At 41.1% G+C, this 17,222-nt stretch overlaps 4 protein-coding genes and 1 long non-coding RNA gene across 10 annotated transcripts in view; 3 read left to right on the plus strand and 2 right to left on the minus strand.

Moving 5' to 3' along the window:
• acd (ACD shelterin complex subunit and telomerase recruitment factor) overlaps nucleotides 1–6,164 on the plus strand; it is a 30,947-nt gene extending 24,783 nt beyond the window's left edge. Inside the window, exons 4-13 of one of the 3 annotated variants that reach the window (XM_058400641.1) lie at nucleotides 2,313–2,392; nucleotides 2,478–2,522; nucleotides 3,172–3,218; nucleotides 3,331–3,482; nucleotides 3,594–3,672; nucleotides 3,802–3,966; nucleotides 4,125–4,253; nucleotides 5,167–5,360; nucleotides 5,509–5,585; nucleotides 5,921–6,161. In XM_058400641.1, the coding sequence (XP_058256624.1) occupies nucleotides 2,313–2,392; nucleotides 2,478–2,522; nucleotides 3,172–3,218; nucleotides 3,331–3,482; nucleotides 3,594–3,672; nucleotides 3,802–3,966; nucleotides 4,125–4,253; nucleotides 5,167–5,360; nucleotides 5,509–5,585; nucleotides 5,921–6,029 (1,077 nt within the window). In that variant the 3' untranslated portion in view covers nucleotides 6,030–6,161. Of the gene's footprint in view, nucleotides 1–2,312; nucleotides 2,393–2,477; nucleotides 2,523–3,171; nucleotides 3,219–3,330; nucleotides 3,483–3,593; nucleotides 3,673–3,801; nucleotides 3,967–4,124; nucleotides 4,254–5,166; nucleotides 5,427–5,508; nucleotides 5,586–5,920 lie in introns of all 3 variants that reach the window. The other 2 variants (XM_058400640.1, XM_058400642.1) reach the window with 2 other exon arrangements.
• On the minus strand, nucleotides 5,421–6,339 carry LOC131360327 (uncharacterized). Its single transcript, XR_009205876.1, has 3 exons — nucleotides 6,225–6,339; nucleotides 5,958–6,045; nucleotides 5,421–5,595 (listed from the first exon to the last, which is right to left on the minus strand). It is a non-coding gene; the product is annotated as an uncharacterized LOC131360327 (long non-coding RNA).
• Nucleotides 6,340–6,485: 146 nt separating this feature from the next.
• ogfod1 (2-oxoglutarate and iron-dependent oxygenase domain containing 1) lies at nucleotides 6,486–14,033 on the plus strand. Of its 2 annotated transcripts, XM_058400638.1 has the most exons (13): nucleotides 6,486–6,774; nucleotides 7,882–8,027; nucleotides 8,120–8,166; nucleotides 8,247–8,347; nucleotides 8,458–8,574; nucleotides 9,532–9,623; nucleotides 10,492–10,620; nucleotides 11,110–11,223; nucleotides 11,745–11,824; nucleotides 11,959–12,236; nucleotides 12,981–13,097; nucleotides 13,556–13,614; nucleotides 13,878–14,033. In XM_058400638.1, exons 1-13 carry the CDS (start codon nucleotides 6,618–6,620, stop codon nucleotides 14,031–14,033), a joined length of 1,593 nt encoding a protein of 530 aa, XP_058256621.1. In that variant the 5' UTR covers nucleotides 6,486–6,617. The 2 variants fall into 2 exon arrangements, with proteins under 2 accessions (XP_058256621.1, XP_058256622.1); XM_058400639.1 differs by lacking the exon at nucleotides 8,120–8,166 and having other exon boundaries at nucleotides 6,634–6,774.
• A 690-nt stretch (nucleotides 14,034–14,723) lies between these two features.
• On the minus strand, nucleotides 14,724–16,260 carry fbxl8 (F-box and leucine-rich repeat protein 8). Its single transcript, XM_058400643.1, has 2 exons — nucleotides 15,798–16,260; nucleotides 14,724–15,704 (listed from the first exon to the last, which is right to left on the minus strand). The coding sequence occupies exons 1-2, from the start codon at nucleotides 15,932–15,934 to the stop codon at nucleotides 14,738–14,740; spliced, it is 1,104 nt and encodes a 367-aa protein (XP_058256626.1). The 5' UTR covers nucleotides 15,935–16,260; the 3' UTR covers nucleotides 14,724–14,737.
• tradd (tnfrsf1a-associated via death domain) overlaps nucleotides 15,376–17,222 on the plus strand; it is a 9,447-nt gene continuing 7,600 nt past the window's right edge. The window contains exon 1 of one of the 3 annotated variants that reach the window (XM_058400646.1): nucleotides 15,376–15,516. The gene's annotated coding sequence lies outside the window, so the exon portion shown is untranslated. Of the gene's footprint in view, nucleotides 15,517–16,548; nucleotides 16,703–17,222 lie in introns of those variants that run through there. The other 2 variants (XM_058400644.1, XM_058400645.1) reach the window with 2 other exon arrangements.

Below are 17,222 nucleotides of genomic sequence, written 5' to 3' on the forward strand. Positions count from 1 at the left end.
TCAAACACACACAGCACAAATAATCACACACACAAATAATCACACACACAGACACAAATAATCACACACACAAATAATCACACACACAGACAAATAATCACACACACAAATAATCACACACACACAAATAATCACACACACACAAATAATCACACACAACACAAATAATCATACACACACAAATAATCAAACACATAGCACAAATAATCACACACACAAATAATCACACACACAAATAATCACACACACAAATAATCACACACACAAATAATCACACACACACACACAAATAATCACACACACAGCACAAATAATCACACACACAAATAATCATACACACACACACACAAATAATCACACACACACAGCACAAATAATCACACACAGCACAAATAATCACACACACAAATAATCATACACACAATCACACACACACACACACAAATAATCATACACACAATCACACACACACACAATCACACACACACAAATAATCATACACACACACAAATAATCGCACACAAAAATAATCAAACACACACACAAATAATCACACACACACAAATAATCATACACACACAAATAATCATACACACACAAATAATCACACACACACACAAATAATCACACACAGCACAAATAATCACACACACAAATAACCATACACACACAAATAATCACACACACAAATAACCATACACACAGCACAAATAATCAAACACACACAGCACAAATAATCACACACAAATAATCATACACACACAAATAACCATACACACAGCACAAATAATCATACACACACAAATAACCACACACACACAAATAATCACACACAGCACAAATAATCACACACACAAATAACCATACACACAGCACAAATAATCACACACAGCACAAATAATCACACACACAAATAACCATACACACAGCACAAATAATCAAACACACACAGCACAAATAATCACACACAGCACAAATAATCACACACACAGCACAAATAATCACACACAGCACAAATAATCACACACAGCACAAATAATCACACACAGCACAAATAATCAAACACACACAGCACAAATAATCAAACACACACAGCACAAATAATCAAACACACACAGCACAAATAATCACACACAAATAATCATACACACACAAATAACCATACACACAGCACAAATAATCAAACACACACAGCACAAATAATCAAACACACACAGCACAAATAATCAAACACACACAGCACAAATAATCAAACACACACAGCACAAATAATCAAACACACACAGCACAAATAATCACACACAAATAATCATACACACACAAATAACCATACACACAGCACAAATAATCATACACACACAAATAACCACACACACACACACAAATAATCACACACAGCACAAATAATCACACACACAAATAACCATACACACAGCACAAATAATCACACACACACATCACAAATAATCACACACACACACAAATAATCATACACACACAAATAATCATACACACAGCACAAATAATCAAACACACACAACACAAATAATCACACACACACAAATAATCACACACACACACAAATAATCACACACAAATAATCAAACATACATACACACACACACAAATAATCATACACACACAAATAATCACACACAAATAATCACACACAGCACAAATAATCATACACACACACAAATAATCACACACACACACACAAATAATCACACACACACACACACACACACAAATAATCACACACAAATAATCAAACATACATACACACACACAAATAATCAAACACACACAGCACAAATAATCACACACAACACAAATAATCACACACACACACAAATAATCAAACACACACAACACAAATAATCACACACACACACACAAATAATCACACACACACAAATAATCACACACAAATAATCAAACATACATACACACACAAATAATCAAACACACACCGCACAAATAATCACACACACACACACACACACACACAAATAATCAAACATACACACACATACACACAAATAATCAAACACACACCGCACAAATAATCACACACACACACAAATAATCACACAAATAATCAAACACATACACACACACAAATAATCAAACACACACAGCACAAATAATCACACACACACACACACACAAATAATCAAACATACACACACATACACACAAATAATCATACACACACACACAGCACAAATAATCACATACACACACACAGAGCAATGGACAGTTCTTATTGCAGTGTTCAAAGTTAAGTGTTTTTTTTCTTCTCTTTTCAGACCAGTTGTCAGTTTTATCTGACCGTTAATCAGATCGTCACTGTGGGTCGGGTCACTCGGCATCACCGCCCCCCGAGCTGGCAAGACATTTCCACCGTACACAAACATTATTATTCAAATATTTAATAAAGCCAGAATATTTCTAACCTTCTCTTTCACTTTCAGCACAATGCTGCCATCAGTCAGGCAACAAATCCTGATGACATGGCGGTATGTGTGTGTGTGTGTGTGTGTGTGTGTGTGTGTCTGCGTATGTGTCCATTTGTGTCTGTGTGTCCGCCTGTCTGTCTGTCCGTGTCTGTGTGTGTGTGTGTATCCTTGTGTATATCTGTGTGTGTGTTAAGGAGTGTAAATTTGTTCACCTTGAAATTAAACAAGTGCTGTAAAATGTTCATGCTACAGCTGTTTTATATTTAACCACGCCCACAAAACACCATAAAAGGTAAAGCTCACAGAGAGTTAAGTGCCTCCTTAATGTGATAAATCTTCAGTAATGCAGCTCAGCCACTGCAGAGCACTATACTATAGACATACACACACTCCTCTTTTATAGGGTGCCAATACATTTGTTCTGACTGAATGACTGGTCTTATTTGTTTTAAATACAAAAAATACAGAACTCATTATAGATAAAAAAAAAAAAACGACATGTGTACGAGGTTCGAGGTCAGCCAAGGCTTGTGATAATGAGTACGTAAATTTACACAAACTCAGGACTGAAACACAGGAGTGTGTGTGTGCATGCGTGTGTGTGTGTGTGAGAGAGAGAGAGAGAGAGAGAGAGAGAGAGAGAGAGAGAGAGAGATGTGTTTATCACTTTTTTCTGTTCTGATGTTTTGTATCCTAATTTTCACTTCAGGTCCCTGATGAAGGAGAGTTCAGTCACGTCTATGAGCTCACAGTCAGGTTAGTGTCTCTCTCACACACACACACACTCTTCCTAATATTCACTTTTAAACTGATAATACATTTATTTATTTATTTATTATTTTACATGTTGAATTTTTATTCCTTTCAGGATTCCCACTTTCGTGTCTGATGGGGGCGTGGCACAATGACATCATCATGGACCTCCTGAATGATGCAATCCAGAAAATAGCCGCACCCTCTGCAGGTCACCTGGGGACAGCTACGCCCACAAACTGGCATCGAGAGAGACTTCGCTGCAGGGTAAGCTGGTAACCATAGCAACCGAGTGGCACCAGCTGTCAGAACAGCATCCAAACAAATGCTTGCGTGTGTGTGTGTGTGTGTGTGTGTGTGTGGGGCTGTTTTTTCCAGGGTGAGGAGTGTTTCAGCACTCTTGTGTCTCATCTCCTCATCCCAGAGGAGCAGAGGGAGATGTTGACAGCTGATCCCGGTACTGTACTGTCTCCCATCTAATTAATTGCTCCTTATCATTCCGGACCTTCGGGAATTCCACTAGACGAGTGCTCGAGCTCCTCCATGCATGTGTTTTTGTTTCCCCCTTAAATGCTCTCGTGCTCAGGTGTGTCGAGTTCGAGCGAAACTCCGAGCGGCCCGTTGCCTCCATGTGTAGCCGAACCGACGACGTGGCCATTAGTGGCGCAGGATAGGGGCGGAGACTCGTCTGCCCCGGCTTCTGATAGGCTGGAAGAGGGGCATCAGCTCACCCTGAACAACACCAGAGCAGGTAGGAGATGTGAGCAGTGATGTGGAAATGCTGAGGAGAGTAAATGCTACTCCAGGGAACTTATTGCGATGTTATTGTGTTCGCCCTCCACCTTTTCCCCATCCCTCTCACACACACACACACACACACATACACACACATACACCTCTCTTTTCCAGGTCTCTCAGAGGTTTGGTGTGGAGGAGGAGGAGGAGGAGGAGGAGGAGGAGGAGACTCAGAGAGCCCCTGGGATTTATTCTACCCTGCTGCTGACCTGCTCGCAGCTTCACCCTCTTCTACTTCTGCGTGTAAATTATTTTTTACTAAATCAGTTAAAACACACAGAATCTTCCAGATTTAACTTGAAAATTCTACATAATCTAAATTCATATGTGAGTTCATTAACGCCTTACTCTAGTGAGCTAATTATCGTCTGTCAAATCTGAAATGATGGCAATAAGAATTATTTGAGTTAATAAAACTCTGTACTCTATTGAGACTCTTTGTTTTAGAAAATGTTTAAGATACTAATGTAAATATTAATATAGTCTATTCATATAGACTATTAGTAATGTACATTTTAACAATTTGATTACTTTATATTTACTTTTAATATTAATATTATTTTATATTTTCATTTATTAAATAAACACAATGTTAATATTAATACAATAGATTAATTATTAAATACAGTGGATAGCCATGATTATTAAATTTCCCTGTGTAAGAGTTTTAATAATCATTTTATTAATTTACATTTTACTATTGAAAAGTAATATTAATATTTAAGCATTATTTTTATGTTTTAGGTGATTTAGAAATATTTTAAATAAAATATTATTCACTCATTAGTGCTCTTTGAATCCAGGTTTTGCAACAATAATATACCTTAAAATTCATTTTTAAAAATATTCATATTTTAATAATATTTGAAATCACACTTTAAAAGTAATATAAATGTGTTTTATTATTATTTATTTTCAATTATTATTATTTATCTATTATTTAAAAAAAAAAACTATATAGTAAAGTAAACAAAGAAGTTATTCTGGACAGAGTTTCAATTAAAACCTGACTGAAGTCCAGAATAATTCGTTAATCGTGTGGAGATCTTGTTATTCCACCTTGAATAATAAATATCTTCAATGTTTGAGTTTGTTTGTTTTTGTTAAAAGTTTGTTAAAAAACAATAAAATCACACGCTGTTCTTGTTCATTGTAGCCGGTCTGGAGCGGCTCTTACAGCCGGACGGTCGCTCTCGGCTCACCGAGGAGTCCGGGATCATCGGCCCACCCGTTCAGAGACCACACCCATCTCAAAATAGCCCCGCCCACCAGAGTGACCCGACGACCTTGGACCTGCGTCAGGAGCCGCAAAGACAGAGTCCCTTAACATCACTCACACACACTGCAGCCGTGCGTGTAGAAGAACAATCCCTAACAGACCACATGTCACACACTCCACCCAGTAAAAAGAGCCGAGTATGTCCACACACACACACACACACACACACACACACGCGTTGTAAATAAATGTCCTTTTTCCTCTCGTGTCCAATTTCAGGTCCATTCAGACGGCAGCAGTTTCTCATACACGTATGAACCGTGTCCGGACGTCGCCTCGGCTCTCAGCCGCTGCGAGTAAGTCCATCTGAGAAAAAAAGAGAATAAGAATCATTTCTAATAAATCATTAAATATAAAGCAAACAAAGCAGAACACACTCACATTCACTTTTACTTTGTTTACTCTTTTCTTAAAAACATTGCGTGTTTAATTCAATCTAAATGCATGATGTCACACCCAAGAAAAGGGAAAAGTTTAAAAGAAGACCTGAAATTTATTTATTTAACAAAGTTATGAACATTTTTTTTATTACATTTATTATTTAAGTTCAGTCTGCTGTGTAACATGTGTTTGTAAAAGAGTAGTGTAGGCTTCATGAGGTGTGTGTGTGTGTGTGTGTGTGTGTGTGTAGGGTCCCTGAGCGGCTGGTGCAGTGGGCGGTGGCGTACCTGGGGACTCCTCGACACACTCCTGTTGTCCGCAGCGGAGCAGAGCGGAGGAAGCTGGCAGTGTTGGAGTGACCGCTCCTCATGTGTCCTGTAGATTTTGTAGAAATAGTGTTGTGTTTTTATAACAAACTTATTAAAATCCTTTTTATCTCATTTTTATGCGCATTATTAAAATACAAATGCTTCAATAAATCTTCAGAATAATAAAATGCATAATGTCTGGAGAAGTCAACAATAAATGTCACTTTATTAGGAACACCTGCTCACCACAGGCAGAAACACCTCTAATAAGAGGGTTATGATAATCACATGATGTTCCTCTGATGTTCCTCTCCTGACAGCCAGGAACAAGAATCACATATTCACCTAAACTGGACAGATAAGGACTGGAAATGACCAGGGGATTTTTTTTAAATTATTCACTTGACCAGTTTCGGTGGTTACTCGTTTAAACTTTTTCATAAATTGCTTTTTAGTCATTTTATTTTCAATAGTTTGTCCTTTTTGTTTGTAAAAGTTATATATACTCTCGTCTGTGTTGTATTTTTCGTTGTTGATAAGAAGTAGAAGGAAAAGAAGAAGCAAACTAATATACGAAAACGAGCGTTTTGATGACGTCAAATTCATGCGACGTACTCGCCTTCTAACTCGGACGCTAACATGTCTACTAAACGGCGCTCGAGCGACACGAGGAAAGGGAAAAGTGTTAAAAAGAGTAAAGACGGTGAAGTGGCTGACCTCAGCTCGGACCTGGAGGATGAAGTGATCCGGAATGGAATGAAAGAATCCTGGAGGAAAAAGACGAGTTTCTCTCACGGTTCGTGTGTTCCTGTTAAGCGCACGTGCAGCTCACTGACCATCACTGACTCACTGAAATGTGTGTGTTTAGACCAGTATTTAATAAATCTGATATGAAGTGGACGCAGTAGCAGAAATTTCAAATGAGACAGATGACCAGTGGTAACCACCTGATTGAGATTTTACTTATTTAAAATAAAATGAAAGAATAAATGAAATGAGTGACCAGTGGTCAGCGATGCAGTGATTGTGCTTGAAGCTCGGACGATGTGTAGTGTTAGTTTAATGTATATTTTCAAATATTTCAAATGCAAAACATTATGATTGTAAAAGTATTGGTACCCCACAGCACACATTTTCAGTGTGTTCCTCGAAGCCACACTGGGAATTTTTGTGACCATTTAATCTTGACCAGTCCACATGTGGGGCTGAAAGGTGCTGGTGAGACCTGCTGTGTGAAAGTGCAGCCTGAAACACTCAGAGGAATGCGCTGTCTGCCCTCTTCCACATACACAAGATCACACATCCTCATGATTGGCTACTGTTACTGTGATGGACGTGGAGAAGTTTGTTCGTTTTGACCACAGTGTGTGAGATGGAAGGATTCCAACTTGTGATATCTAATCACATGGACATCATCTTCATCACCTCACCTCTCTCTCTCATTCTGTCTGTCTGTCTCTCTCTCTCTCTCTCTCTCTCTCTCTCTCTCTCATTCTATCTGTCTGTCTGTGTCTCTCTCTCTCTCTCTCTCTCTCTCTCTCTCTCTCTCTCATTCTATCTGTCTGTCTGTGTCTCTCTCTCTCTCTCTCTCTCTCTCTCTCATTCTGTCTGTCTGTCTGTCTCTGTCTCTCTTTCTTCCTCTTCTCTCTTCTCTTTCTGAGGCACCTTTAAGAAAGAGAATTAAGTTTGTATTTATTGTGAATATTTTGAGGTGCCAATTCTTTTGAAATGCCAGTTTTTAAGATAAATCCCTTTAAGAATGATTTTTTTGTCTGAGGAAATAAAGGCGTGTTCTGAGTTCTGTTGTTGGTGTAGTCTCAGTGTGGTGTTGATCTGTGCTCTCTGTGTCTGGTTTGGTTATATGAGGGTGAGGTGACGTGAGAGACGTGTGCGATGTGTGCAGGCAGCCTGCAGCTGGACTGTGAGCCGTTTCCTCATGGTGTGGTCAGGAATTTTGTTCAGAACCAGAGTTTTGTGGAGAATCTGAGAGATGAACTCCTGCAGCTCAACTTCCACAGCAAATCCAATGACCTGTACAAGTTCCAGCAGGTACGCGTGTGTGTGCCTGTGTGTGTGTGTTGGGTCTGGAGGTTCACTTCCTGGTTCATCAGGACAGAAACATGGAACTGTGTCTTTTACAGTCTGATGATCTGAAGAAGAGGAAGGAGCATCACATTTCTCACATAAGGTACAAGTGTGTTTGTGCTTCTTAGAGTACAAGAAGTTTTTATGTAATCAGTGTGAACTGTGTGTGTGTGTATATGTTAGGTCCCTTCTTTTCAACCAGTTCCGCTCATGGCTGTCTGAGGTGTTAGGAGTGGAGTTAGAGACAACCGTGGATATTTCCTGTGCTAAATATGAGCACACAGGTAATAACAACAAACTGCTCTCTCTCTCTCTCTCTCTCTCTCTCTGTGTGTGTGAGAGAGATGAGGAGTGTAAATACTGCTTGACGTCACCTGTCTCTCCTCTCCTGCAGATGTTTTGCTGTGTCACGATGATGAACTTGAAGGCCGGAGAGTCGCTTTCATCCTTTACTTGGTGCCTCCGTGGGACCTGAGTGATGGAGGAACCTTAGATTTGTACAACACAGATGGTGTGTGTGTGTGTGTGTGTGTTGAGCAGAGCTTGGTTTCTACCACAGCACATCCCATGGGTTTTCTTTCATTTTACACCGTAACCATTTGGAGGAAAAAAAAATCATAGTTTTTATTAATTAAAGAGTGACTTTTCACACTGTATATATTTAATATTGAACATCACTGAAAGAAGTTTATTCCCTGTTCTCCTGACAGTGGAGTGTCCTTCCATACATTTTTAATCTCAACATACACTATATTGCCAAAAGTTTTGGGACACCGCTCCAAATCATTGAGTTCAGGGGTTGGGCTCCGCCCCTTAGTTCCAGTGAAAGGAACTCTTAATGCTTCAGCTTCATACCAAGACATTTTGGACAATTTCATGCTCTTTGTGGGAACAGTTTGGGGATGACCCCTTCCTGTTCCAACATGACTGCACACCAGTGACCAAAGCAAGGTCCATAAAGACATGGATGAGTGAGTTTGGTGTGGAGGAACTTGACTGGCCTGCACAGAGTCCTGACCTCAACCCCATAGAACACCTTTGGGATGAATTAGAGTGGAGACTGTGAGACAGACCTTCTCGTCCAACATCAGTGTCTGACCTCACAAATGTGCTTCTAGAGGAATGGTCAAAAATTCCCATAAACACACTCCTAAACCTTGTGGAAAGCCTTCCCAGAAGAGCTGAAGCTGTTACAGCTGCAAAGGGCGGGACAACTCCATATTACATTCATGTGCATGTAAAGGCAGACGTCCCAAAACTTTTGGCAATATAGTGTATCACATCAATTACAGCATGATATTTTTTTTTTATCAGTTTATCAAGTTCCTGTAAATGAACCGTTGCTATAGAAACGAGAAGTTGACAGAGTTGCTGTTAGAGAGAATTAATCAGTACCTTCTGACCAATCACAATCCAGAATTCAACAGCCTTATAATAATATATTGTGTGTGTGTGTGTGTGTCTGTAGAACATTATGAACCAGTGAGCATAGTGAAGTCTCTGCTGCCCTGCTGGAACACTTTGTTGTTTTTTGAAGTCTCTCCTGTTTCCTTCCATCAGGTCATTACACACACAGACACACACACACACAGACAGTCCATTCACTGTATTTTGGTCATGAATTATTAATGCAGTAATGGACAGCTAGTTCTTTATTAACAGCATCGATCTGCAGCTGTGTCAGTGAGCTGTGTGTGAAATCTAAACGTGGTTACTGCTGTTTTTTTGTGCTGCTTCCTTCTAATGGGTGCCAATACTTCTGCTTTTACGCAAGATTTGTTCAACACTTACACTAATGTAGTCGCATTTCCTGTAGTAACTATTTATTTATTTATTTACACCTGGGCCGCAGGTGAGTGAGTCACTGAGCTATAATCATGCTGTGTGTGTGTGTGAGAGAGATTTTCTAAGCGTGCTTTCACACACCCAGTGTTTAGTGAGTTTAAACAGAACCCGGGTGTGTTCTCCTCCTGGGTGCGGTTCTTTAGTCAGGTGCGAACACAGTGATGACTCTTGGCTCTGAGTGAGTCGATCTCAGAAAGTGATTGGACTCTGAATCGACTCGCTGCAGTAAGTGAATCAGACCCCAGAAGTGAATTGTGGAGGAAATTAAGCACACAAGATGTTTTAAATTTATAATGACATTTTAGTGCAGGTTCCGTGTTGTCTCTGAATTCTCTCTGCATTCTCTCAGTGTTGTCCCCGCGTTGTCTCCACATTGTCTCCATGTTCTCTCTGTGTTGTCTCCATGTTTCTGATTGCTTTGTGCATGTAATCAGGTTTCATCACTGTATTTCTGACTAATTGTGAAAGCAAAGCAAATATCAAACAAATCAGAAGAATCAATTCAGATTAATAATGCACATAGGTGTTAGTGTTTTAGATTATTTTGATTCTCTTTTACTCTCTCTCTCTCTCTCTCTCTCAGGTGTCTGAGGTTCTTACAGATGAGAAGTGTCGCTTGTCTCTGAGTGGTTGGTTTCACGGTCCATCTTTGCCCAGACCTCAGCGCTACACAGAACCCTCAGCCCCACGTCACACACACACTCTCACAGATGTGAGTCAGGTTCAGGCTTTAACACCGTCTTCCATTTTAAATGTTTTAAAGTTTTAGTTTTGTTGATTTATATTACTTTTCTATGTATTTTGTATTAATGTAATTTTATAAAGTTTCCATTTAAAGGTGCATTAGAAAAGTTGAATAAGTTTTGAATGATTTTATTTATTTTTACTTTTTGAACACGAATGTACACAAAGCTCCGCCTCCAGAACTGTTCAGTTATCATCATCTAGCTACAAAATTCTAATGATTTAATTTTTTAATTGAACAAAAAAGCATGCTGAGGGTATGATTTAGGTTATGGATATTTTTTTCATGTTCTCCATATTTCTCCTGGAAATTTGTACAAGAAAATATATATATTTTTTAAATTGACCATGGCACCTTTTAAGTTTATTTTCAAAAAGTCGATGAACGTACTGTTTGCCATTTTAAAGCCCCAGCTATAACGTGTGTGTGTGTGTGTGTGTGTGTGTGTGTGTTCAGGAGTCAGTGTTGTTTGAGTGGGTGAATGAGACCTACATGGATCCTTTGTATCAGGCTCAGGTCCAGCAGGAGTTTGAGGACACGTCAGAAATCCGCTTGCCGAACTTCCTGCAGGTAAAATGCTGTCTCAGATCCACCACCACGCTGTCTGAGATCCACCACCACGCTGTCTGAGATCCACCCCCTCGCTGTCTGAGATCCACCACCTCGCTGTCTGAGATCCACCACCTCGCTGTCTGAGATCCACCACCTCGCTGTCTGAGATCCACCACCTCGCTGTCTGAGATCCACCACCTCGCTGTCTCAGATCCACCACCACGCTGTCTCAGATCCACCACCACGCTGTCTCAGACCCACCACGCTGTCTCAGACCCACCACGCTGTCTCAGACCCACCACGCTGTCTCAGACCCACCACGCTGTCTCAGACCCACCACGCTGTCTCAGATCCACCACCATTTAATCTGAGATCAAATGCCTGATCTGTTTTTTTATGTTTAATTATTATTAATATTTAATTGTAATTTCTGTACATTTCTGTGCTGTAAGAGGAATTAAACCCTTGAGGATTGCCGTTATGGGAAATAATGATTTGCACTCATGATTGTTTTCCATGTTGCTTCCTGTCTTCATCAGGAGGAGAAATATAAGCAGGTGATCGAGGCCTTGCGATTGGCTGAAATCCAGTGGGAGAGGAGAGGACCACCCAATAAGAGGTGAGCTGCTGAGGAGGTCTGTGTTTTTCTGCTTTACATCATCCTCCAGGGATTACATCAGGTTACTGCTCTGAGATCACAGTGACTTTCCTCTGCTGCTCGTTCACTGACTGTGTGTGTGTGTGTGTGTTAAGGTGTTATACCCGAGCACAGCTGCAGAATTTGCCCTCCTGCCTGAAGGAATGCTGGGATCTGTTCTCGTCTGAGGCCTTCTTCCTCCTGCTGTCCAACCTGACGGGGTTGAGCCTCCATGCTCTTGCGGCTGGGGACGATGAGAGTGATAGTGAGGGACAGGAAGAACAGAACGAGGGGCAGGAAGGACAGAGCAGCACAGATGATGGAGAGGATAAGCGAAACAATCCTGATGGTCAGGGCCTCAGTAGCACTTCATCAACAGAGAAGAAAACCAAAGGTGATCAGACTTTCCTAAGTGTGGAGAGAGATGCAATTCTGTATTTTCCTTCATTTTCTTTTATTGGACTTTACCCCAATGCTGTGACATCACCGTGTCCATATTAAACACTTCCCATGACAGCAGAACCTTGGCATGTGGATTTAATTGCTTCTGGAGGCGAGTTCTTGAGGTGAAAATTTGTATTGAAACAAATTTTCCAATCAGAAATAATAATGTAAATGCAGATAATCTGTTCCAGCTCCCAAAAATATGACCACTATGACCAATACAAAGCGTATGTAAACTTTATGGCTGCTTACAAAGAACTGACCCAAGCCAAGTATTCCATGTCAAGGCTTCTCACAGGAAGTCGGGCCACCAAGCTTTGGCTAAAAATAGAACAGACCGCCCACACCCCCAATCTGTCGACAAAAAAAACACCCCAAAAATCACCTAGCTTTAGAAAACATGCTGAAGGCAACGTCGGTTTCGTGGATCGACTCTCTCAAACAGCTTTCACTGACTGAAAAAATTTATAAACTCACTTTGGATGGCTTTACTTGGCTTTCCACTGACGCTAATGAGTTTTGAGCGGCTCCCGGACGTACACGCGACTTAGCCGGCGTTCGGTTCTGAATGCTTTGTATGCCGATGCAGATTTCTTTCGTGAAAATTCATAAGGAAGGACATTCATATGCCAAGGTTCCACTGTATATTTAAAAAAAGATGTCAACACTTACACAGTGTGTGTGTGTGTTTCAGGTCCTCCTGTGTGTGTTGGTGAGCTCCGTCGTTGGTCCCATGGTGATTACACTCTGCTGCATGACTCTGTAAAGAGAGAGTTTGCACTGGACCTGCTGCTTCATTTGGGCTGTACAGGTAACAATGGTCTCACTCTGGTCTCACACTTTACTCACACCTGCCTCACTCATCTTGGACACCAGTCCAGCTCTCACTCCTTATTTACAGCTAGCAATCGTCTCACTTCTAAGTACACCTGTCTTACACCTGACACCTGTCTCACTGCTGTTTTATTCCTGATTGACACCTGTCTTGTCTCTTTGTGTCTCTCTGACCTTTCACTCTTCTCTGGCTCCTGTGTTACCTGTCTCACTGCTGCCTTACACCTGAGACCTGTCTCACTCTTTTTAGACACCTGTCTCACTCTTCTGATATCTGTATTCCTCCTCTCTGTCACCCGTCTCGCTTCTGTTTCAAGGCTCCAAATTCTTATGGTCTTGCAGGTTCTGGCTGCTGAAAAAACAAACAAACAAAAAAAAACAAACAGTTGAATATTTTTTTTTCCTTTTCTGATTATAAGTTATTTTCTGTTCCAGGGTGGAAGGCCGAGTTCGGAGGATTTACATCGTACATCGCTCACGATGAAGACGAAGAGGTCGGTGATGACATCAGACTCTCTTTAATGTAGTCTAGATGCAGATGTTGAACTTGGTCAGTTAGACAAACTGATTGATTGTGTGGTATCCATACACCATCAGAGACTCACAAACTCCTCCCTCTGAAAAAGTAGTTCTGTCTCTGAAGGAGCGATTCGACATTTACAGGGAAGGGAAGAGAAAAAGTTCAGCATCTGCACTTAGACTTCTGTTCTAAATTATTTTATTACATTTTGTAGTAATTTTGTGTGTGTGCGCGTAGCTCCTGACTGTGTACCCTGAGGAGAACTCTTTGGCGTTGGTGTACAGAGACAAAGAAACTCTGAAATTCGTCAAACATGTCAATGACAACAGCGTCCAGGAGAGCCAACAGCCGCTCACACACTTCTACGATTTCTCGTTCACCTACTACGAATAATAATAAACACCACCAAAAACTTTAATCAACACTTTATACAGCAACAACCACACTTTACTGCGTTACAAATGCAAAAGTTTTTGCACCCCGTGGATTCTGGGTGAATAAATGATAAAGCGTGTCTCTGTGATCGAATTTACATACAATGATAAACATTTACATTTCATTCATATTTAATAACATTCTCTGTGTACCAGCAAAATATTCCATAAACATTTCTTTAACACCATCAGAAGTTTACACACCCACTCTATATATGCTCTACTTCATTTATTTCAAATCTTTAATAACCAAAAATCTTCCTCAAGGTCTGATGGTTCTAAAGTCTTCTAAAGAGTTCTACCTGGAAATGTCCAAAGAGTGATAGGAAATGAAACTCTTTATCCCTCAAAGAGTGTGTTTACTCTTTAGTTAACAAAAAAAACCTTCAAACTTGAATTAAAGGTAAAGAAGAGCTCTCCAGTGTCCGGGAAACGTGAAGGAAGGATATCAGTATTCTGTGTTACAAAAATCCTAAACAAACCTATAAAAGCCCACATTTCTGTCAGTCATAAATAGTTTAATTATATTTAAGAAACAAGTGTATTAAATCTATAAAGCTGTTATTAATCAACACCCACTGACTAATCACAAGCCAGAACTCAGCAGTGTGTGTGTGTGTGTGTGTGTGTGTGTGTGTGTGTGTGTGTGTGTGTGTGTGTGTGTTATCTAAGAGTGGTGTAGGTCCAGGGGTGTAGCTCTTTGCGTGTTTTGAGTGTGTATCTGTGGAGGTCAGGACACAGCGAGCAGAAAGCTTCGATCACGTTCTGTGAAACCACACAGTAACAGTGAACCTCGCGGAGCTTCCTGCACTGCGTTGCCAAGGAGACCAGCACTGTGTTGAGCTCGGGGGACGCGGTGGTCTGCAGTTCCAGCACCTCCAGCGTTTCTGCGTAACTCTGAGCCACGACACGTAACTCATCCAACAGACAGGTCCACGTGTGGAGGCGGAGCTGTCTCACAGGGATGCTGGGCTGAAGCACGCCGGGAACCTGCAGCTCCGGAAGTGTGTGGTCCAGCTCCAGGTCCACCCTCAGTCCGGGATGCCTGCGTCTCACGTCTGCCCAGACTTGATCGCAAAGAGGTGTGACGTACTTCAGCGAGCGCTCACAGCGCAGCTCCAGCAGCTTCAGTTCTGTTCTCTGGGGTTCGAGGATGTCTCGGAGGACATCATGAGACACACTGGCTTGGAAGAGACCGACTGTGTTCAGAGACGGACAGTGTTTCAGGACGTCCCTGATGGTCTCAGAGACGACTCCGCACACCAGAGAACTGTTATTGATGAAGAGGCTTCGCAGGGCGGGGCAGAGGGCAGCTACGCTCTTGATAAAGCTGTCGCTCAGGGTGAACGGCACACCCCTCAGGTCCAGCGCCGTGAGGGACGAGCTGCCGGTCAAGACGTCCACCAATCCCTGCAGCAGGTCCTGTCCTGCGTAAAACAGAGGTGGGTTCCCCAAACAGCTGACGCATAACCTGCGCAGTCGGCCATCACCCCTGGCTAGAACCTGCTGCAGAACCCACAGTCCAGCTTGCCGGTGAGCAGGTTCTGCCACGCTGACAATCAGCTTTAAATGTCTGATACATGGTAGAAGATCAGAGAACCTCTGAGGAACACAGTCTCCAGAATCACACCTGATTGGATGAATGGGGTGGGGGGGGGCAAATAAAAACCAATACAGTCCCAATCTGCAGTAAGATTGCATGACACTAATCATTTATACTCACCTGATCTCAGTGTGTGTCCATGCACTTGAAGAGCTTAAGCTGTTGGACCATGTTTTACACACCAGGAACGCATTGCATTTGTCCTTCAGAGGTAGGAAAGAGAAAATATGAGCAAGGATTTCTTCTGGAAGGTCCATTAGTCTTTCACACCGAACAAGAGTGCACACAAAGTCAGTATTGGGACACCAGCTGTGGTTTCTTCCCCATTTTTAATGTTGTCAAATAGTTTGCCGTTACTTCCTTACTCCTCCACTTCCGCGTCACTGTGCTACGTCAAACACGTCAACTCTCCGCCGCCATCTTGGAGAGGGCAAATTTTCAAGTTCATTGCCAAGCTTACTGACTTGAATTTTCAACGTCAACTAAGATATTATACAAAAATACCATCATACTGTGCAGCAATGGGGTGTAGAATTAAACGACACAAATAAACAAAAGAAATACAGGAATATTTTGTTATATTAAACGAACATTACTTATAAATTAAATGAAAAAATAACCGCTACTATGATTTATTATTAAAAATGTGTTATTTTACATTACATATGACGTAGTAAATTTATGACGTCAAAACAAAAGAAATATTCATAACAAGTAGAAAATGAAGAAAGTCATCACGCTAGATCGGCATTTCCCTAAACACTTGTATTAGAATGCAGACCTTTCCAATATGGCGGATGTCTCGTCTACTTTTTCCTATCTCAATGAGCGTGACGCCCAGAAACCTTCGACCAATCTGCTTAATTGGCACGGACGTTTTACCCAATCGGAATTCACTGAGTGGTGACGTAGACGCGTTCCCATACTGACCAACTTAAGCACTGTGTTTTGTCCGACTTTTAAAAACTTCTTCACTCGAAAGTGTTGCTGTTTTTTTCGGACAAGACCGCTTTACTTTTTGGTGTGTGAGTAGTTAAATTATTTCTCACCATTTTTTTTCTGTTCATTTGCTTTGTCAGCTTTCACAGAAATGTTTTTGCTAACTGATTTTGCTAAGTAGCTTGTTAGCTTGAAACGTCAGACTGTTCCAGTCAGTGGAAATACTTCAAGTGAAAATATTTACTTTCGGGATTTGAGCTGTTCGTGTCTATTTAATGAAAATGTCTCGCGGTCACTTCATTAGTACACACAGTTTCTGTTGTGACGGAAAAGCGACGAATTTCTGTTGGTCATGTCATTTTTCTTTTCTCTATCTCGCGCTCCATTAACGTTACCTGCGAACGAAACTCGCGTGACGTCTCGCGCGCACTTCCTGTTTGTCCCTCCGCGCACGAGCTGCGGTTAGAGACTGAAGATAAGAAGGAAATCTTCCTCCAATCTTCACCTTAATGCAGTGAAATAGAGTCGAGAAAACAGAGTTAAAGTCAGACACCCTTCTTCTTTAGGCTTCATCATTTACAAATCAGTTCAGTTTCAGAATCAGAC

The sequence above is a fragment of the Hemibagrus wyckioides genome, linkage group LG10 (genome assembly GCF_019097595.1).
Source record: "Hemibagrus wyckioides isolate EC202008001 linkage group LG10, SWU_Hwy_1.0, whole genome shotgun sequence".
In the NCBI taxonomy this organism is placed as follows: Eukaryota; Metazoa; Chordata; class Actinopteri; order Siluriformes; family Bagridae; genus Hemibagrus; species Hemibagrus wyckioides.

Bases quoted from the DNA above. Each gene is read 5' to 3' on its own strand.
- ogfod1 (XM_058400638.1), top strand. From the start codon at position 6,618: ATGTCTACTAAACGGCGCTCGAGCGACACGAGGAAAGGGAAAAGTGTT. The intron at 8,028-8,119 runs GTACGCGTGTGT...TGTCTTTTACAG, and splicing joins ACCTGTACAAGTTCCAGCAG to TCTGATGATCTGAAGAAGAG. The intron at 8,348-8,457 runs GTAATAACAACA...CCTCTCCTGCAG, and splicing joins TGCTAAATATGAGCACACAG to ATGTTTTGCTGTGTCACGAT.
- fbxl8 (XM_058400643.1), bottom strand. From the start codon at position 15,934: ATGGACCTTCCAGAAGAAATCCTTGCTCATATTTTCTCTTTCCTACCT. The intron at 15,705-15,797 runs GTGAGTATAAAT...TCATCCAATCAG, and splicing joins TGGACACACACTGAGATCAG to GTGTGATTCTGGAGACTGTG.